The sequence below is a fragment of the Microchirus variegatus genome, assembly GCF_963457635.1.
Source record: "Microchirus variegatus genome assembly, chromosome: 18".
Taxonomy (NCBI): Eukaryota; Metazoa; Chordata; class Actinopteri; order Pleuronectiformes; family Soleidae; genus Microchirus; species Microchirus variegatus.
This window is the reverse complement of record NC_139819.1, coordinates 5,739,811-5,761,662: the sequence shown is the minus strand read 5'-3', so window position 1 is coordinate 5,761,662 and position 21,852 is coordinate 5,739,811. Positions and strand designations below refer to the sequence as shown.

Sequence of the window (21,852 nt, the reverse complement as noted above, 5' to 3'; positions counted from 1 at the left end):
ATACTTGTGAAATCGAGAAAATAATCGACAGTGTAATCGATTATGAAAACAATTGTTTGTTCCAGTTTCTTTCTGCTGACCGTGCATCGTTATCGCAGGAGGAGGAAGAGGCTTTTATTTTGACAGGACACCCCTCCCCCCCCCCCCCCCCCCCCCCTCCCTCTAGCGCGGTGTCAGGTCAGGTGACCACGCTTCCGCTGTTATCATGTGACTTTGTTCATGTAAACATGGCGCCGGGGCAAAACAAGATGTCAAGAGTGGGGAGTTTGGCGACATTTTTAAACGTTTCTGTAGTTTTACTCGCGTGGAGTGTCGCGCGTTCGTGTGTCGCAGGTGAAATTCAAAGCGCGGTGATTGACGAACGGAGTGGACAACTGTCCGTGGTGGACGGGTTTCGAGAGGACTTTGTGGCGTGGGCGAATTTTACTGATGACATCAAAACATCAGGGTGAGTTGTCTTGTTTTTCTCTGTTTGTAGCTGCTGACTTTGTTATCTGGGAAAAATCTCCTTCATTACCTTTACAACCACTGTATTTTAATCAGGCGGTATCGATAGACACCGTAATAAAATTCATGTAAGATAAGATTTCTTTGTCTCACAACGAGGACGGTCAGGGCTTAAAAGTGACATTTACGTACAATTAAGTTCCTCTTTTTGTGAAGTGAAGACAAAAGAGTCAGTATTTGAACGCCACCTATAACTGTTTAGTATAATGCACTGAAATGTAATATGTAAATAATGTTCACTCAGGAGCTTTGAATCCACACAGAACACTATGGTGGTCCAACAAGAAAAACATGACAAAATATGAAAACAATCCAGTCCAATTTTATATTTTTAAGCACATATTTAAACCACAGGGTGGACAAATCAACAATAAAGGGCTAAAAAAGTTACATATAAAAGACCAAAAGAAGCATTTAGAAAGGTTTTATTATCATGTTATTATGACTTAAACTTAACCAGGAAAGCCTCATTGCTATGTCATATGACACACTGGCTTCAATCCACTTCTTCTTTTTCCTTCTTCTAATTCTAGATTTTTTTTTCATTCTCATCCTTTTATCCTCATGCTTTTATCATTCTGGATTCTGGATCTTCTCAATGCCATCTTCTCAGTCGTCCTGCATATGAGTTGTATTCTTATTATAATAGCTTTGAGCGAAATGGGAGACTCCTACTATAGCTGTTGCCTTTTGACGCTTGTAACAAATCGTATTATTTTCTATGTTTTTCCATAATTCAAAGTGTGTTCTCTCTTATTAGCTGGTCCTTCTTGGAGGTGACCACTAGCAGTCGGTACAATGACAGCATACAGGCTTATGCTGCGGGTGCGGTGGAAGCTGCAGTCACGTCTCAGGTCAGATCAAATCTTCACTCTCCCTTCATGCTTTATTGCATTTTTTGGGTACTTATTGGTCATTTTATGTGTTTTAGCTCATCTATAAGCACTGGATGAACACGCTCATGGATTACTGTGGGCCCTTCACGAGTCCGACTGGTTATTGTGAGCGACTCAAGGTTTTCATCTCAACCAACCTGCAGTGGGTTCAAGACCAGATTGAGAAAAATCCAAATTCACCCTACTGGTACCAGGTGAGTATCAGTGTTGATCTCTTGCACTGATATATTTAAAAAAACAGCAAATATAATGTTTGTTTAACTGTGTTTCTGTTAGGTGCGTCTGGCCCTGCTGCAGCTCAAAGGACTGGAGGACAGTTACAACGATGAGCTGTCGTTTCCACAGGGGCCACTCTCCTTCAACCCGTTTGGCTTCCTGTGAGTGCTTTTTTTCCCCCCTCCATTTTTCTATCAGTCATTGTTTACTGTGTGGTTTTCTCACATCCTCCTCCTCCTCCACTACTCTGTCTGAACAGACTCTTCCAGCTGGGTGGGGATCTGGAGGACTTGGAATCGACTCTGAACAAATCCAGCCAGACACGACCTCTTGGATCTGGGTCCTGCTCGGCTCTCGTTAAGCTGCTGCCAAACAATAAGGAACTGCTGGTGTCACACGACACCTGGAACACTTATCAGTCCATGCTGCGCATTATGAAGAAATACATCTTTGCCTTCAAAGTCTCACCTTTAGGTAGTTCAACGAACCTTTAATGGTCTAGTTTGCAACATATAGGATGTTTTATTGTCAAACTTTGAAGATAATATCCCTTAATGTTTGTAAAAGTGATGTTAATGTCTTTAAACACATTCAAGCTTCAGCAGCTGAATGCACAAACCAGCCAGATTGTGTGTTTTGAAGCAGAAGCTTAACACCAACACTTACCCTCTGCAGTCTCAACGTTAGATATCCTTAATTCTTAAAAACTGGACCTTTTTAATAACTCAAAAAAAACGCATGATGAAACTTACCGTAATACATGTGTGCTAATATTTTTCAGACAACCTTTTCCTTCCTGGAGGAACTCAGGCGTTCTCATCTTACCCTGGATCTATTTTCTCTGGCGATGACTTTTACATCCTCAGTAGTGGCTTGGTGAGAACTTCTCGATTGTCATAAATATATATATATAGTATTTATAAATGCTGTTGTCTTATCATATCCTATGTGTGCAGGTCACGTTGGAGACCACCATCGGCAATAGCAACCCTGCTCTGTGGAAGTTTGTGCAGCCCACAGAAAGCGTCATGGAATGGCTGAGGAACATCGTGGCGAATCGGCTGGCCGTGACTGGCAAGGCGTGGGCGGAGATCTTCAGCAAGTACAACAGTGGAACGTGAGTTTTTAACTCCAGACGCTTGTGATCTCGTGAGCACGTCTTGTGCTCAATATTGCTGAGATTAGATAAGAGGTTGCGTAACTCGACACTGACGAGTGGATTGGTCGGAGTCACGTGAGAAGCCGTTTATCGCACAGTTAGAAAATGTGTTGCCAGTTTTGTCACTGTAAAAACAAATGTAAAATTACATTTTGTGTCTGTTTTTGAAGGTATAACAACCAGTGGATGATTGTCGACTATAACCACTTCACTCCAGGGAAGACTGACATTAAAGAGGACCTCTTTGTTGTGCTGGAGCAGATTCCGTAAGTCTTTTAAATTTAAAATCTGCAGAGGGTTTGTAACTCTTGTTAAACTTTTAACAATTGTTGCAGGGGACTCATCGTGTACACTGATAAAACTCAAGAATTACTGGAGAAAGGATACTGGGCAAGTTACAACATACCGTAAGTACCAAGTTTTTTTTAAACAGTATCAGCATAATTGAAAGTTTTTTCATTATATTACTGTATTATATGCACTTTTTTTTTAGGTACTATGAGGAAGTATTTAATACCAGCGGCTGCAATGAGCTTGTGGAGAAGTTTGGCTCGTGGTTCTCCCTGGACCAGAATCCTCGGGCTCAGATCTTCAGAAGGAACCAGACGGATGTCAAAGACGTTGACTCGATGATCCGCCTCATGAGGTACAGTATGATCTCTGCGTTTCGCAGTATGTGCTGGATTGAGCTCCAAAATGCAGATTTTTAACATTTAGATAAAAATCGTCTCTCCTCCAAGATATAACAACTTTAAAGAAGACCCCCTGTCAAAGTGCGAAGGCTGCAATCCTCCTGCAAACGGGGAGAACGCAATCTCAGCTCGTTCGGACCTGAACCCAGAAAATGGAACATATCCGTTTGGTGCCCTGAGACAGAGACAACACGGCGGGACAGACATGAAGGTTGGTGTTTTATTTATGTACAAGTTTGGCTCAAAATAGACATACATTTAGTTTAATCACGGCTCTATTGTGTGTTTTCCTCTGCAGATGACCTCCTACGGGATGTTCAAAGGTTACGGCATGATGGCAGCGAGTGGGCCGACCTGGGACCAGGTGCCACCATTTCAGTGGAGCACTTCCCCTTATAAAGACTTGATGCACATGGGTCAGCCTGATACTTGGGCTTTCAAGCCTATAAAAGTCACCTGGACTTAAAATACTGTCATACTGTGTATACAAGTAGCATCAAATGAACCTGTGTCATCTGTGCGGTTTTACAGTTTGACAAAAGAGAAATGGTACTCGAATGTAGCACGATGTGACTATTATGAACACAATAGTCAGAATTCTCAGGAGAGCAGCAAAGTATTGAATAATTATACAGTTTTTTATTTTTTTTTTAATACTGCTTTTAATCGAAGAAGAAATGAATAACGAATATGAGACAAGATAACAAATTGTACTATGTCTGATTTGATGTTTTGTATTCAAGAAAAATAATTTCTGATGGGTTAATTGTTTTTTTAAATTGTTTTGTTTCTGTTTGGAAATCTTTGAAAGATAATGCACTAAAATCAATGCAAATGCAGAACGTCTTATCACATTTAAGGCAAATTAGTTTTCAGTAACTGGTTGGGATAGTATTCATTTTCTGTTGTATAAATATTTTCTGAATAAATTGTGTCCTGATCATTGTCATGTCATATTTATTCTTGGTCCATGTTTATTTTACACATTGCAAAACCAAGGATTTCCCACTGACTTAATTTAACTATAATAAATATATCAGTCTTTGCAGTACAACAGTAATAATACAAAGTAGGGTCACCTGTTCTTACAATATGTTTTTTTCACCCCCTTATCAGAAGAACAGACAAAATGTTGTACAAAACAAGTTTTTGTGCCAGTATTACATAATCTACATGTATTAATGATATTATTTCATAATTGTCTGTGTAAACTCACTTTAACTTTTATTTTATTCACAAAATACGGCAGAGGGCGACACACGTCACGGTTGTCGTAGATGGCACTGCCGTAAATCGACAGACACTGTCGTGCTGTATCACTATCAACTCGTGAGCTTCGGGGCAGAAGCAGCAACAGAGCAGACGAAGCACAACAACAACCACAACCTTTGACTTTTAACCGTAACATGTTGAATGGCGGACTCCAGTGTTCTTTCCGGACTGACGGCGTGGTCTGACGTGTCTGTCCGAACTCAAGGTGTGACGTTTTTTCTTTCAGCTAGTAGTTTGTTAGCATGCGCTAGTTTTCGACAGTAAACAAACACATGACTGTGACAGCTGGCTGCTGTCGTGGACGTGTGTTGTTTACACTGTGGTCGTTAATGGTTCATTCTTCGTTTAGTTTAGTTTTATCTTGAGCTATTTGGGTTTTTTTGTTTTTATGTTGTTATGTATATATTGATTGTTGTCGATTTGCATATCCATGTTGCTTCCAAAAATCAATCAATTTATCGATTTGTCTGTCTTTGAGTAAAAGTACAGAAAATGACACTTTTTAAAGTAATGTTAATTAAGTGAAAAAGTCTTAAAGTATATGACATTTACTGCACTTAAGTATCAAAAGTGATTTTGTGATATAAAATGTACCTATGTTTTAGTGAGGAGTTAGAATTGAGCCATGGTAGCTCACTGGTAGCTAGTTTGAGGAAAGTTAAAAGGTAAAGGTAAAACTACAGATACATGTGTTTTGAACATTAGTACAGTGTGTGTACTCTTTTTACATTACAACACTTACTAACCCTAACCCTGGGAGAAAGTATGTCATATCTCCAGTAATTGAAGTGATTTTCATGTGTTTACAGGTTGACCCATCTAGTGTGTCTGGAGTCAGTCTGATCATGGGTGTCTGGCAGCCTGTGACCAACCTGAAAGATTATGTAGTCCATAATCCCCCAGTGGTGACATTCTTCTTCTGTCTGTTAAGTCTGGCCATCTCCTTCATCAGCCTTAGCTCCTACAGTTACACTCACACTCTGCCAAACCCAGATGTAGCAAAGGTGAGGACAAATCTGCCCAAATTATAATATAATTAATTAATTATAATTATAAGCAATGATTCTTAGTTGCAGTGCTTGTGTACAGAATGTGTTTCTAAGTGTACTCTTGTTTCTCTTCTAGGACTGGAACTATCTCCTGTCCTCCTTATCACAGTTAAAGCTGTGTCAAACATCTGAACCAAATGAATCTGAGCTGGCCTCACCTGTTCCCTCTCACCCGGTGGAGCAGGAGAACAACATAAAGTCAGCCTCTACACAAACCTCTTCATCGGTCACGACGTTCCAGCTCCAGGTTCGTCTGAATGTGACTTCCAGCCCGGCCGGTGGCTCCGTGGATGGTCTGTACTCTACGCTGAAAGCCAGTCAGTTACATCTCGGAGGTCGGTGATGTACTTGAAGTTACTTTGGTGTGAGTTTGAATAACCGTACAGTTTTACCCACAAGCATTTGTTTTTTTATTTGTTCCGCAGGCAATGAGATTATGAATGTGACTCTTGAGTTCCTGTCTGGAGATAGTGCCCACACCTGCCTCACCATTAGTGCCCCAACACAACTCCTGCCCCGGAGACTGTGAGTAAATTAATCTTTCAAATCTCCCTGATTTAATAGGATTCCTGTTGATTATAAAGTCTTAACGTATAAAAACAAAACCTTATATGGTATTGCAGTGTCTTAAATCATTCTTTTTTTCTGATGTAGTTGAACAATCTCAGAATAACTGGTAACCTTTATTTATTTTAATAATTTACTGAATCCTCAGGCAATAAGATCATGCAGGTGAGTATCATGAAACGACACTGGAGTAAATTATGGCTGCTGTCGATTATTTTCTTCAATAATGAATTAGCCCAACTGGGGGGGGGGGGACCCTGGGACAATCCAAGGACTAGGTGGGAAAGGGAAGTCTGAGGCCCTCGTTTGAGCTCCTACCTCCATCTCAGATAAGCGGTTGACGATAGATGGATGGAATCAATTAGTTGGTCAAAAATGTTTTGTTGATCTGAGTTTCCTACAACTCTCCTAAGCCTAAAGTCTGCGGATGATATTCTGGTGTATACCTTTAAGGTTGATTCAATCCCAAAGTGCATGGAGCAATGTTTGCATAATCAAACAATTTGGCAGCTAAGTCTATTTGCCAACCCATTAATAATTTTTAATGCTTGTTATCCATTAAACTTTATGTCTCCATGAAGGCTTCCTCCAGAGTGTCCTGCATTTGAGAGAAACAGTCCACCCGTCCACGTGGAAGTGAGCAACCAGCTGTTTTCAGCATCTCAAACCTGTTTCAGTTTACACTACGACAACGACCCCACGCTCACAGTCATGTTAACACAGGTACAGTACAGTGTCACACGTGACCAACACGAGCAGACGTGCTCATTGCTCGCTGTCTTATCAGTGGTTGTCTACTGTTTGTCTTCAGAGGGAGCGGAGTGTGGCGGCGCGTCATCAGTTGGAACTCAGCGTCTTTCTGCTCATAGTCTGTTTCGTGCTGTGTTTAACTGCCAGTATGACACATTGGCTCACGCGCTGTTCCCACTTGAACGGACTGGATCCGAAACATGTAACTATTCAGTGTTCGATTGCTTTTTTTGTGTCAAACATCTTGAAATAATTGAACCTAACCTGACTCTTCACTGTATTTCTAGGACCCACTGATTGACACCTGAGCATTTCACATCCTCTTCATCCAGAGGAGATCAGTTGGTTGCTGCAATTGAAGTATTTCGACTACTTGAAGGTGCAAACAAAATCAGTGGACTGTTCGCTGTTTTAGGAAATTGCAAAAATATACTGTATTTGTGACAAAGATGGAGTATATTTTACATTTGAATCGCAGTGTCATGGAAACAACTGTGCGTTTAAATAGTGCCTACACTAATATTACACTGCACTACACTTTAATTGTCATAATCATTCCATAGCATGCATTCCACAGGGTTCTTGGCTTCCTGGACTGCCTTGTCATTTCCCGCATGTTCCCAGAATTCAGTAACTTGCAGAAAATGGGTTTATTCAACTGCCGATTGTATTAGACCAAAATGTATTATTCTTGTGGTATATTGTATGAGTATGAGTTTGAGCAGGGTTACGATAATAGTGTTTTACCTCTGTAATTTACACGTTACACTTTCTGTTGTGAATGTGATGGAGGTGGCTGGACTTTGTGGTATTTTTCTAGCGTATCTAGAATAATACACACTAACTGGTACTGGTAAAAATAAACTAATCTGAATACTGATGAACTATTTTTTACCAACTTGTCTTTTATTAGTTTAGTGGAGCTGGGGAGCTTTACTCACAGAGGAAGAGAAGTATGAGAAAGATTTAAGTATGACTTACATAGCTGTTCTGATTTGCCAAATCAGGGATTTTTTATTTCCAAGCAGGCATTGGTTTTCAGTGTTTTTCAGTGCAGCAAGTAAGCCAAAGCACCTTCCCTTAGTGGTAAACACTTTTCTGGAACCTTAGGTAATAAGCATTTATTGTTAGGCACAATTTCTTCAAGTTTTGTCAAACTTTTCAAATTTCTTGTTTATTTTTTCTTAATTATCTTGTGCATATGGTCTTCAACTTTTTCATAACCTATACAGAATCACATGCTCCCTGTCCACTCAAGACTTGATAACATTGCGTCATCACTACAAGTGCCTAATAAAAATGAAAACAACTCGCTTATTAATGATTAGTCTGGATTATCCTTCTCCAACTTTACCCCAAGACAATAATAAAAAAGAAACATTTATTTGAAGATTTCTTATGTACACGACAACATAAAAACACTTGTTGTATATTCAACACACAACCTCTCAAAGAGTGTGGAAAAAATACAGACATAAAATAAAACCTAAAAAAAGTATCTATAATAAATATAAAATCAGATCAAAAGGGTAAGTGGTAGATATAACAATACAATAGTATTATTTTTCTATTAGATACTGCATCATAAAATAAATGAATATTATTTATTATTACTTATTTTATTTATACACACAATGTATTCCAAGTTATTTTATTATCTCTGTTGTATGTTTGTTATTTCACACTGTAGATTTTTTCCATGGTTTTTTGTCAATCTTAAAAAATAAGTATGTTTCCGCATACGTCACAATCTGTATCCACCAATCAGCGTTCAGAATCTTCCCACGGTGCTTTTCTATTGACTGAGAGTAGAAAACGTGAGGCGGGATTTGGGCAGAGGAGAGGGGAGAGGACTGATTGCTTGTTTGGGCTTCGGCTTCGGCTTCTTCGCGGCCTGGTGGACTGTTTTTAATGTGCGAGGCGTAAAGAAATGTAACGCTGCGGATTATCGTTGACTTCTTTTTGGGGATTACTGCGGTCACTGGTGACGCGGAGCTGCCACGGACGTGTCGTCTTTTAACAACACGGCCCTGCAAAGTGGGTGAAAATGACTTGATACGGGTAACGCCAGTTAGGACACTGTGAAGCTAGCTAGCTGCTGCTGCTGCCTCATAAACAGTAGACGACGCAGCATTAGCCCACTATTAACTGGTAATAATATATACAGAATGATGTCTACATGTTTATAAAGCGTGTCTTGCACTAGCTTGACCAGGCCAGGGAGCTAAACCACTAAATATTAACATGCATAATGTTCGCTGTAATGTCCTTCTTAGCTAGCATAGCGCCCACAAGCGATCTTTTTGCGAAGCTGTCGTACAGTTGTGTTGATTAGGCCTCCCACGTGGTACAGCTCTCCTGGGGAGGGAGGCTTGAATAACTTCACAGGTAGTCTGAAGTTATTTAATTTGACATCCGTAATCCACTTCTGTCTACTCAAAATGGACATTTCAGGGATTGACACTGTTTATAATTGTCTCTTCAGATAATCCCCAGCTTGGTTCTTCGTAGGGTAATTTATGTTTACATACGTGGGCGTGTCATTAGATATATGTTTGACTTATTCAACAGTGCATACCCATATACAGTACTTGTCATAGCTCCACCTCAAGGAATCATCATTTTCTTTGATCTAACTTGCTAATGACTGCCTCTCCCTCTACTGTGGAGAGGTTGAGGTCGAGGTCATGGGGTTTGAAGCATCATCTCATGCCGAACACTAGTTAACAGGGACCATGTATAGAACAGGTTCTATACCAGGGTTAGCTAAGCAGCTAATTTGCACCGAATTAAAGCTGAAGATATGTTCAATATTCTTATGACCCCATTGTGATTGACAGTTTAGTCTTGCTGTCTAATATCTGGGCATCTCTTCTCAGGTGGAATGTCCATGTGGACTGTCTGTGTGTGGAAAACTGGCCCCAAGGCTCCACTTCCTACTCAACTCAACTTTTATTTATAGAGCACATTTAAAAACAACCAAGGTTGTCTGTGAAGGGCTGTACAGAAGGGGCTCTATAAATGAAGTAAAATAGGAAGCTTTTTTTGTTGTTGAAAATATGTAAGGAGTTCAAAAGACCTGGGCACGGCACACAAATGATGACATAATTCTATGATGCAGTGTTGGAAAGCACGAGGAGATGGTTCAGAGTAAATAAAAGATTGAAAGACAGGTTTCAGTAGCTTCAAGTGTTCTTGGAAACAAGGAACTGAGATCACTAAATTCCCCCAGGACAATAAAGTTTATCTTGATTCTTGATCTGCCCTTTCAGTTCCTTTATTTCTTATCTGTTGTCTTTTAACTCTCTTTTTGTTTTTATGTCTCTTACTGTTGGTTATGAGGGGGTTAGTTGATGTAGGCACTGTGCAGTTAAAATGTACACATAATTGACAGTTCATTTGTCTCTTTTAAGATGAACGCTATGGACTAGAGCTGAAGCCCCTAGAAGAAGAGGACCAAAACAGGAGTTGGGGAAAGGAACGGGAAATAATTGCGAGTGACCATGGCCTACGCAAGCTACAGCGCCCTGAGCAGAGCTCAGCTTACCTTTGAGTACCTGCATACAAATTCGTAAGTACGGGCTTGCTGGGTTTTACCGTTATTCATTCTTTTCTTTTTTTTTACTGCTTAATTTTATCCTCCACATGAGCTAACCCAGTTGCCATGGGGCAAAAAGCAGGTTACATCCCGGGCGGGTTGCCAGTCCATTGCAATAATGCGACATACAGATATGAACGACCATTCACTCATACCGAAAGTCAATATAGTGTCCAATTAATCTAATCTGCATGCCGGTACTGTGGGAGGAAACTGGATTACCTGTAGAGACACAGAAAGGCCCTCAGTCGAACTATGATCCAAACCAGTGACCTTTTCGCCATAAGCCAACAATGCTAGCCACTGTACCACCCTATGACCTGCACAAAAAAGTAATATTACTCTTTTTGTTTTGAAATGCATAATTCTGCTCTGGAAATTCCCTTTGTCCATGTTACCCCAGTATTTTAGAGCCCCCCCCCCCAAAACACACACCCCAGGGAGCCACACAAACAATGACACAGTTATGTGCGTTCACATCCTGATTGGTTCTGGGGCACATTTTGTGGCAGACCACTTCTGAAACGGAGCTAAAATGCTTGTCTGGAGCCAGATTGATCTGGCTTAAAAAAAATGCAAATTCTTTAGTTTTCCTTACATTAGGTTATAAATACTGAATACAAGCTGCTATTATCCAGATGATGGTGAGCAAAACCTTGGTCCAATCACTGCTGTAGCACTAATAGCTAATGTGTTGTGGTCTCTCAATAATAGCTTGTTTTAGTAAATCACTGGTGACATTTGTGATTAAATTTGACATCTTTAATTGATTGTTTTGGTAAGATGAATGTTAGCGAGTGAGACAATACCAGCCTTTGTTCCCTGTGTGGTGGTAATATTGCGGAGGCCCCAACTAAGTATGGTAGGCTTGATCGTCTTTTTAGAGGATGTGGGATTGACTAATTTTCAACAAACCGGTTTATGAGATCCCTCCTGGTCCACTGACACAACTCTTTGAGGAAATACAGGCAGGGTTTCCCCCAGTGTATTATAAGCCTGGCGGGCTTTACCTGCCCCCCGCCAGGCTTAATGTTGCTTGTTAATTTATTTAAAATATTTTTTTTTATACACCAGGGCTTTTTCTATACCCGGGAACAAGAGCGCATGCGCCCCCATGTAATCAGCGCACGCTTGTCCAAGTCACACTATAAAGTGCAGTTACATTGTTCTTGTCAATAAAGATGTTATATTTAGGGATGCACTGATAATTCGGCGGTCAAAACAGAGCGAGATCACTGTGGCACAGCACCTGTTAAACGCTGGAAAGTCTCTGCCCAAAAGCGAAACTTGGCTGCATGCGGCACAGATTATGAACTCCCTGTGACATTGACTTCACATCAGAGAACATTCTCTCTCTTTGAGCAGTTAGCTAAAGACATCAGCTCATCTGATGCATCTGTTATTCCCTTTATTACAGCGTTAATGCTTCTTCTTTCACAAAGATTAAGACCACGGAGTGAAAACGATTAATTCCAAGAGTGTCTTTTTGTAAGACTCTATAGTTGGTGTTTAAGTATTGTTAATAAATGTCTTACAAGAACATATAATGGTCATAATTAAAACATTTCCTACGAACGTTTAATGTATTTATTTATTTTATTTTTTTTACAAAAACGCCGTCGGTCGCCGGTGGGCCTGAGAGGTCCTACCACTGGGCTTAGCAGGTTTTCTGGGGGAAACCCTGACAGGGTATTTCAGAATATCAATGTGGCATACAGATGCTGTCGGCAAGTGAAAAACCATTAAAATAATAATAAAATATCGATGTTGTGATTTAATGGAATTGTCTGTGTTTTATCAGGACAACCCACGAGTTCCTATTTGGAGCCTTGGCAGAACTTGTCGACAATTCAAGGTACACAGAGCTGTTAAAACACCGTGCAGTCTGCAGAGAGCAGCTTGATATATTCCTTGTAAAGTCTAACAGTTGCTTTATCTCTTTCAGAGATGCCAACGCCACACGAATTGACATCTACACAGGTACATCTTCTAATAATTGCTTTTTTTCTAATATGCATAAGCATATACATTCACTGCTCCTAATATTTGCCTCTCACCTTCCTACTTTCCTGGCAGAAAAAAGGCCAGAGCTGCGGGGCGGCTACATGATCTGTTTTCTGGATGATGGCATTGGAATGGATCCCAGTGAGTGACTTTACTGTTGGTGAACTCACCTGAATCTATTTTCTTGTTCTTGTTTGTTCAGCCTGAGGCTTATTAATTTTTAATATGCGAGATGTATTAATTGTTTTTTCTTTTTTTCTTAGATGAGGCAACACATGTAATTCAGTTTGGAAAGTCAAGTAAGCGATCATCCGAGTCCTCTCAGATCGGGCAGTATGGAAATGGATTAAAATCGTAAGACCTGGATCAATTTCTGATGCGATTTTAGCTGTCCAGTCAAAATAGTGTTAAAATGATTTATTTTGTCGGTTGTTTTCAGTGGCTCTATGCGAATCGGCAAGGACTTCATCCTGTTCACAAAAAAGGGCAATTCACTGACTTGCCTTTTCCTGTCAAGGACTTTCCATGAAGAAGAGGGACTGGATGAGGTCAGAGAGGAGATTACTTATTGATTAAATACTGAAAAATATTGAGTTCTACAACAAACTCATCATTGGAGTCCATTAACCTTTTGTCGTCTTATTGCTTCTGGATATTATTTGTATTCAAGGCTTTTATTCATCCCTCTCTCTTCAGGTGATAGTGCCCCTCCCTTCCTGGGATCTGAAGACGAAGGAGCCGCTGACCTCTGACCCGGAGAAGTATGCCATAGAGACGGAACTGATCTTCAAATACTCGCCTTTTAAAAACGAACAGCAGCTGATGGAGCAGTTCAACAGAATAGAGAGCAGCAGTGGTAAGCACAACTCACTACTGTCTGAGCTACGTTATTGCTGTTCTCAGTACATTTAATTTTTTATATATGACTTGTTTGATGTTGATTGTGATGATTTGTTTTGTTATAAGGCACCCTTGTGATCATCTATAACCTGAAGTTGATGGACAACAGAGAACCAGAGCTGGATGTAGAGACAGATCATCAGGACATACTGATGGCCGGGACATCTGTCGAAGGAGTGTGAGTATAAGATGTAGAAAAATCATCCACCAGTACACAGTAAGCAATTTAAGACAGATTATGTATTTATATTAGTGCTGGGCACTAGGTCAACGCACGACACGTTCCCACGACGACTGGCGAGCATGACATCATGTTTACTCGCGCGATACCGGAGTCCAAACACCGTTTACCGGTTAGCTCCAGCCCTGTTTGCATGCGTAGAGGTGATGCAAAGGAAAATATATTCCTTTACTCCTGTGTCCTTCAACATTCAGAATCTAGAACATTAAAAAACCTTGATGAGGCCATAACATACTTCACACCCAATGTTGGAGAAATTTAGATACATTGTAGCAATTAATTGGAAGCAGTGAAATCATTTGTATTTCACACGTTTGACGTTAATTCCATTGATTTGGACATTTTGTGTCTCAGGAAGCCAGAGAGGAGGTCATTCAGGGCGTACACTGCTGTTCTCTACATTGACCCGAGAATGAGGATTTTTGTCCAGGGACACAAAGTCAGGACTAAAAGACTGTCCTGCTGTCTTTATAAACCAAGGTAATATAATAATAATATGCGTATATTGTGTCTGTATAACTTCTGCTGCATTCCATTCCATTCCACTGACTACATTTTCTCTGGCAATGTTGTTTTTGTCGACAGAGTATATAAATACTCGTCAAATCGTTTTAAAACTCGCGCTGAGCAAGAAGTGAAGAAAGCAGATCACCTTGCAAAGATTGGTGAGTTTGTGTCATTTATTTTTTTTAGTAAAGGGAAATTTAACTTAACTTGTTTTGACTTGACAGTTTGTTGTTTTGTATTTCAGCCGAGGAGAAAGCCAGAGAGGCAGACTCCAAGCGCAAGGAGTTTGAGGCCAGATTAGGAGAGGACATTTCAAAAGAATCACGAGTATGCCAACCAGATTGCCTGATGCACATGTGGTTTTGTTCATGTAGAAACAAGTTTAGTCTATAAACTTGTATTCTGAAACATCTCCCTTCTTCTACTCCCCATTTAGGCAATTCTGAGAAAGGTTCAGGATTCAGCCATGATGCTACAGCGTGATGCCGACATGAAGAAAAGGGTTCTTGAAGCCAAGCAGAAGTACGATCTTCAATCACAATTTCTGTGACGTAGTCACCCGCTCTGTACTAGATATGTACTCGATATCCTGTGTAACCTGTGTTTCTTTTCTTTTCTATTCTTCAGAGCGCTGAAGGAGCCCAAGGAGTTGAATTTTATATTTGGAGTGAACATTGAACAGAGGGACCTGGATGGAATGTTTGTGTACAACTGCTCTCGCCTCATCAAGATGTACGAGAAGACGGGACCACAGCTGGAAGGGGGCATGTAAGTAAAAGTAGAGCGAGGGGGAAATGCAAAAAAAAAAAAAAAAAATACGGAATCGAACCATTCTACTCGGTGGTAACGCAGCTTACATTTTGGATAAAAGGGTGATGGGCCTGCAGAACATACCGCCAAGTGAAATGCTCTTATTTCTTGGAGTTTGGTATACCTCCTGTGATAACTGCTGTGTTCTGATGTTTTAGGGCTTGTGGCGGTGTCGTCGGCGTAGTGGATGTCCCCTATTTAGTCCTAGAGCCTACTCACAACAAACAGGACTTTGCAGACGCTAAGGAGTATCGCCATTTACTCAAATCCATGGGAGACCATTTAGCTCAGTACTGGAAGGACAGTAATATTGGTAAGTGTGTCTGATATTGTTGGACATAATACCGGGTACTTGTTATTATTTATGTTGGGGCTAATGTTTACTTAAGTCAATCATATATCTCTGTGCTCTCTGCAGCCCAGAAAGGTATAGTGAAGTTCTGGGATGAGTTTGGATATCTGTCTGCCAGCTGGAGTGCACCACCGTCATCAGAGCTAAGATACAAGAGACGCCGGGCCATGGAGATACCGATCACCATTCAGTGTGGTTAGTTTCAAGTCGTTATACACATTCATGTTCATACTGTGTCTCACCAAAAATACCCAAGTGCCTCAAAAACTCTTGTCTTTTGCTTTATCCTTCAGACAAATGTCTAAAGTGGAGAATGCTGCCATTCCAGATGGACGCTGTGGACAAACGCTACCCAGATAGTTGGATGTGTCTCATGAACCCTGATGGCAGTCAGGACAGGTACACAGTGAACGTTGCTTCATTTAGTGTGAGTTTAAAGTTGCAATTCCAGCAGTGGTGTGCTCTTTATAGCTGGATGTATTGTTGTGTTTTCAGGTGTGATGCTCCCGAACAGAAACAGAATTTGCCAGTCGGCGTTCTGAAAAAAGACAAAGTGACGGTGGACGACAAAAAGAAAGACCTGGCAGATAAAATCAGTAAGCAGCTGGAGAAACTAGATGCCTTGGAGGTACCTCATCCAGCTTTTTTTTTTATCATCTCTCTTTTCCTCTCTATTTTGTTTGACATCAGGACGTAAATATTGTGTTTCCCTTATTCAGAGAACCAACACTGTCAAATCTGCAGCAGATGTAAAACGGCTTCCAATGGAGGTCAGCATGAAACCAACAGAGAGCTCTTCTCAGGTACAAATGATGTTGCCAATTTAACGATTTGGTGTTGATGTCTTTAATTTACACTACCCTTCACATATACAATTTTTGTTGTGTTTTCCATTAAACCTTTTCTACAAACACTTTTATTCATCAAGAGTTACAAAAATGTATAGAAAATATAGTCAAGACATTGACAAGATTAGAAATAATGATTTTTATTCCAAATAATAATTTTGCCCTTTTGTCAAAGAACCAGCAAAACTGTTTTCAGCTGTGCTAACATCATTGCTTATGTTCGCTGTTTCCTTTACCTGTTTTCTTTTTTTGGGGTACAGGCCACTAGATCTTCTGAGCGATCCATAACCCGACCTCGCTCTCCACCGCTCCCAGCTCACCTCAAAAATGCCCCCAGTGCTCCCCCAGGTCGTGCTGCCTCTCAGCGCCCCACCCGAACTGCTGCTGCGCCTCCACCCAAAGTTGAGCCATCCAGGTCTAGAGCTGCTGCAAAGCCTCAGCAGTCTGCAGTAAAGCCCTCGCCCAAGGCTACCGCAAAGACTCCTCCACCAAGCCGCAGCTCAAGAGTAAGTTTCTGTGGTTAATTCATTAACTTGTATTCATGTCAGTTTAAATGCTGGATAAAAAAGTGATTTGTCTCTGTTGATAGACACCTGCCAAAGCACCACCCGCCAAAGCTGCAGCTGCTGGGCAACGCAAGAGAATTGTAGTGGAGGACGACAGTGATGATGAGGAAGAAGAAGAAGAAGAGGAAGCGGAGGAGGAGGAAGAGGAGGACAGTGAGGACGGGGAACCAGTGATAAAGAAATCCAAGCTCGCAGCAGCAGCTGGGAAAAGTGGCAAAGTAGTTGAGAAGACCCCGCTTAACAAACGTGGCAAGATGGACGAGGTAAATATGTAACAGGGTCACATGAGTAGATTCTTCTAGGCATAAATGGTCAGAAACACTCAGCAAAAGCAAAAAAGTAACTCACTATCATCCTGTATCTATCACTCTGTGTGTGAAGCGTTGTGTAATGTGCTGTGAAAGTGTTTGCCGCAATGTGTTTTTGTTTTGCTATTTGTTGCCCTGCCTGCCTCAGCACTGCTTACAACCCCGTTCAAACTTTGTATTGGCATCCATCCTGCGTGATTTGACCATGTGCCGGTCTGAACAAGATCTGACCGCAAAATCCACAACTAGAGGACGCATGTGATTCCCATGCATGAATACAATCTATCCTCGTCTGATAACGTCCTGTAACTCGCTGGAGTTTTAATGTATTTTTACCGACAGCAGAAACATCTGTACAGTCCAAATTGTCAGACATCAGTGTGTAGGGTGGAGGTGCCAGATCACATCATAGGTCTTCACCAGAGATGCATCCAGGAAGCAAATTAATGTATAGTTTATTTGTATAGTGCCAAATCACAACATACATTATTATATGCTAACAAATCACACTAGGCATCAGTGGAGAGAAAAAACGTTTTAAGAGGAAGAAATGTCTGAAAGAACTCAAGCCTCAAAGATGTGCTGCCATCTGCCTCGACCGGTTGGGGTGAAAGAAAAAAATGGGGGACAGAGGAGACCTGGGTGGACAGAAAGGAAACATGGCAGGAGGGGGGTAGAGACAGAACAGTTGCATTATAGGTTATGTAATTTTTATTGTACTATAATGTCGCGTATACAAGCAGTAGCATAGATTGTTGAAAATAAATTATACTATATACATTTTTATCATAGCACAATAATGATGACAATATTAATACTGCTAATGATAATTATAATAATATCCTCACAACTGGATCTGGATCCTGCAGCCCAGGGGTCCACTGCAAGATGAGAACAGAGAATGAGAGAGGACAGGAAAGAAAGGCACATGCTAGGGTGAGAAAGAACAGGGTTAATGATGTGTATAAAGTCATATTCACACCTTGAGCGTGAGGTGTGAACAGACCACCTTAGTGCTAACCACGTGAGATTGAATCAGTGAGGCTGGATGTGTTAGAAGAGGCCTCTTGAATGAGATCTACAAATCCTTTTGCTGCTGATTCAATGACCTTTGGACATGTGTAGTCATTCCTTTGTGCAAACATTATGTTACTATACACTCCAGTCAGAGCCCCTCTGCTGTTGTGGCCTTGCAGGTTAAAATACAACCCGAGGCTGAGAAGAGAGCGGTGTCTACTCCTACCCGGCAGACACCGACCAAACCAACCTCTGCCACTAAATCTATTTCCACAGCACAGCAGGGTGCTAAAGCCAAGGTAGCTTTATCCGGTCCTGCTTCTCTGCAACGTCCTGGGCTGAATCTGCTCTCACATCTTCTAACAATCAAAACTTAACTACCTTTTAATGAGATTTTGGGATTTTATTAAAATTGTCACCCTCTTTTTAACAATTTTCTCTCTCTTAACATTTTTTTTCCCTCCACATTCTGAGCATGCCACCCTCAATAACGACTCACTGTGGAGCTTTCAATTAATTCATTAACAGATATGATTTTTTTCATTTGTCTTGACCTCACTATGTCTCTTCAGAAAACAATGTCTAATTAGCGTCTAGGTGCTAAATATGTTGATGTTTGCAGGTACCTGAGAAGGTGGCACAGTCGGGACCAGAGAACGATATTAAAAATGCTCAGAAAGGTGAGGTGATGTGCACTGACTCGCATGGTCACATGGTCCAATCAGAAGATTTTCTACCCATGTAATATTATTATTTTTTTTTTTTTTACAGATAAAGGTATTTTAGTTGAAGTGCGTGTCAATAAGGAGTGGTACACAGGCAAAGTCATCGCTGTGGAGACTAACAAACAGAGCATTCGTTGGAAAGTGAAGTTCGACTATGTGCCTCGATCCACTCCGAAAGACCGATGGTGAGAAGCCGTGGTTGTGGGTTTTGGAGTCGGGCCACGTTTTGCCAGATAATGAACGTTCTATACCTGCATTTGTGTGTGTCTGAAAAGGGTGTTTAAAGGTAGCGATGAAGTCAGGTTGATGCGGCCACCATCGCCAAACTCTCAGACGCCAGACACCCAACAGGAGACTGAGAGGGCGCTGGCACCCATGGAGCCGGACACCACTCAGCCGGGAACCAGTCGAGAGGTGTCCGACAGTCTGGTCACCATGTTGAGGTGAGCTGGTTGCAACGACCTGCGCGATATTACAGCTGATTATTCATTCAAGTCTCGTAGTACTGTGGTGTGCTCACTGCTGTGTTTGTGTGTCCAGGACGATGCTGCGTTACTTTTTTCCTCCCGCATTTCGGATCCCGAAGGACGACGTTAACAGTATGACGGCTGAGGAGTTGGTGTCCTTTCCTTTGGTGAGATGGATACTAAATTATTTAATTGCTGTTTTAGCTTGCGTAAAACTTTAAAGATGCAGTATGCAACATTTTGCATCACAAGATATTAGGAAACAAACAAATGTCCTTGAAGAGTATACAAGTGTCACAATCCTCCTCTGTGTTGATATTGGGTTGTCTGTTTTGGTATCAAGGCCACCTTTTTGTATTGAAGTACTGCAGGAAATGCCAGACCCTGTATATACACTACCGTTCAAAAGTTTGGGGTCACTTACATTCATTGAATATAACATTAAATGAATCAGAAATGTGGTAAATGACTATTCTAGCTGCAAACTTCTGGTTTTTAATGGAATATGTACATAGGTGTATAGAGGCCCATTTCCCATAGGAATAGGCATACTAGCTTCCTGGCATCAGCATCAGCATGATACTTTGTTCTGACGTGTGCTTAATTTAGATGACATGTGGTTCTAAACTATTGCATATTTAACTTTTTTAAACATATAAAACAATAAAGTCCAAACTGCATAAGCTAGGAAATGAAAACGGCAGCGTTAACAATGTGATTCATATGATTTTACTATTAATAATAATAATAATGTGTTTTTTCCCCCCTCTCTCCATTTAGAAAGAATATTTCCAACAGTACGAGTCTGGTCTGCAGTCGTTGTGTAACTCGTACCAGAGCAGAGCTGACGCCAGGGCCAAAGCTGTCGAAGAGAAGAACAGTAGCACCGAGACCAAACTGAAGGAGGCAGACGAGAAACTACAGAAACTACGGACGAACATTGTAGCACTTCTACAGAAAGTACAAGAGGTAAATATATACTGTAGATGAGTCACCTTTTTCCCTTGCTTGTGTCCACCAACCCTGAACCCGAACGTTTATATGTAGAAATAAACAGCAGTTGTAGGTTTTTGTTCCTATTCTGACCGTGTATATGGAAAAAAACTGTACAGTGCTTCCATAAAATCAAAACCAAGGTAACTCTTGAGATTCTTGAGATAAAAGAATCATAGAAGATACATTTAATATGCACAAATGTTATTTCAATAGCCTCACAACCTTAGAGCAGATCTCTGGCGCCCCCCTGAGGTTGGGAACCATGGCTGTAGATTATACAGTAGAAGACCCAAGAAAAAATGAACTTCGTTTTGTTGTTTTTCCAGGACATTGACATAAACACAGATGACGAGCTCGATGCCTACATAGAGGACCTCCTCACCAAGGGTGATTAAAGAAGACGGGGAAAAGAGGACATGCACAGATACAGACTGGCAGTTTTTCCATTGGAACCAGAACTTGCGAACAGGTCCGGACAATACATGCAGAGTTGGCCGTGAACATATTAGAGAAACTTTTCATTGTTGATCCTTCTGTAATCGTGAATCATAAGTTTTTGATCTTTGAATTGAGTCCTTCCTGTGTTTAGGCAGCGTCAGCATGCTCTTTGAGTTTGGCCAGGTTCTTTGGTGTTTCTACATAATCTGGTGACCTTCTCACCTGTGGTTTTCTTTTTAGTCCTTTTATATACATGCTTATATATCGTATGTTAAGCTATGTTTAAGCCATTCTGTCCTTTATTGACCTTTAATTATTTGTGCAGGTTTAATAGGACATGTGCTCTCTTTACAGTCGTCTAATAACTGCAGACACACATGCATTTATTTCTCATTATGGTATGTTGTCAGGTGAGAATTTAGATGTTACTCAAAACTTGGGTTTGTATGGGCTGTGCTCCACACTGCGATGTTGACTTTAAACATTATGTTTTATTTTTGTACACTAAAACACACACACACACCAGTGTTGCACCTAACCTTCCTCCACCAGGAAAATCTTTTATGGATGGGTGAAGAGACTCACCCACAAAGAAAAACTTCTTACTGGGTTTTATCAGTATGAGTAATCCCCTACACCCCCCTGCATTTAAGCTATCATTGTTCTTGTTCATTTTGGAAGAAAAGAATATCTCACTTTAATGCAAAGGTTTGTTTGTTCATAATTGTTTAGTTCCTATGTCCTTACTTTTGAACAGATTTTTTAACATGTTATGGAAAAGTTTTATTAAACAATGCATGCTTTCAGTCTTTTTGTTCTGGTTGGAACAAATGATTCTGTATTTTTGACAAATCTTTACTTAAAACAATAAAACCGGTTCAGCAACTTATTTGGTACATGCATGTGTGTTGTATGTGTAAGAATATTGGTTTTATTTTCTGAAATCCATATATTAATATTAATTTTG

General features: G+C 40.7%; 3 protein-coding genes across 4 annotated transcripts; all 3 read left to right on the top strand.

The window, feature by feature from the left end:
• Positions 1-242: 242 nt before the first annotated feature.
• plbd2 (phospholipase B domain containing 2) lies at positions 243-4,351 on the top strand. Its single transcript, XM_083905457.1, has 12 exons — positions 243-448; positions 1,268-1,361; positions 1,439-1,597; positions 1,680-1,780; positions 1,879-2,093; positions 2,401-2,495; positions 2,576-2,736; positions 2,949-3,044; positions 3,114-3,185; positions 3,272-3,424; positions 3,519-3,681; positions 3,769-4,351. Exons 1-12 carry the CDS (start codon positions 249-251, stop codon positions 3,934-3,936), a joined length of 1,677 nt encoding a protein of 558 aa, XP_083761583.1. The 5' UTR covers positions 243-248; the 3' UTR covers positions 3,937-4,351.
• Positions 4,352-4,808: 457 nt separating this feature from the next.
• Positions 4,809-7,904, top strand: LOC310940455 (insulin-like growth factor-binding protein 3 receptor). The gene is made up of 7 exons (XM_083905432.1): positions 4,809-4,947; positions 5,552-5,746; positions 5,868-6,126; positions 6,217-6,316; positions 6,940-7,081; positions 7,170-7,310; positions 7,396-7,904. Exons 2-7 carry the CDS (start codon positions 5,588-5,590, stop codon positions 7,414-7,416), a joined length of 822 nt encoding a protein of 273 aa, XP_083761558.1. The 5' UTR covers positions 4,809-4,947; positions 5,552-5,587; the 3' UTR covers positions 7,417-7,904.
• Positions 7,905-9,002: 1,098 nt separating this feature from the next.
• Positions 9,003-21,688, top strand: morc2 (MORC family CW-type zinc finger 2). Of its 2 annotated transcripts, XM_083904901.1 has the most exons (28): positions 9,003-9,145; positions 10,522-10,679; positions 12,508-12,561; positions 12,652-12,686; positions 12,783-12,851; positions 12,974-13,064; positions 13,150-13,258; positions 13,407-13,566; positions 13,677-13,788; positions 14,206-14,331; positions 14,437-14,516; positions 14,603-14,685; positions 14,795-14,880; positions 14,986-15,126; positions 15,327-15,481; positions 15,587-15,715; positions 15,814-15,919; positions 16,016-16,148; positions 16,240-16,323; positions 16,629-16,874; positions 16,958-17,197; positions 18,439-18,558; positions 18,882-18,939; positions 19,031-19,169; positions 19,260-19,427; positions 19,525-19,618; positions 20,232-20,420; positions 20,774-21,688. In XM_083904901.1, exons 2-28 carry the CDS (start codon positions 10,612-10,614, stop codon positions 20,840-20,842), a joined length of 3,144 nt encoding a protein of 1,047 aa, XP_083761027.1. In that variant the 5' UTR covers positions 9,003-9,145; positions 10,522-10,611; the 3' UTR covers positions 20,843-21,688. The 2 variants fall into 2 exon arrangements, with proteins under 2 accessions (XP_083761027.1, XP_083761028.1); XM_083904902.1 differs by lacking the exon at positions 18,439-18,558.
• The last annotated feature ends 164 nt before the right edge of the window (positions 21,689-21,852 follow it).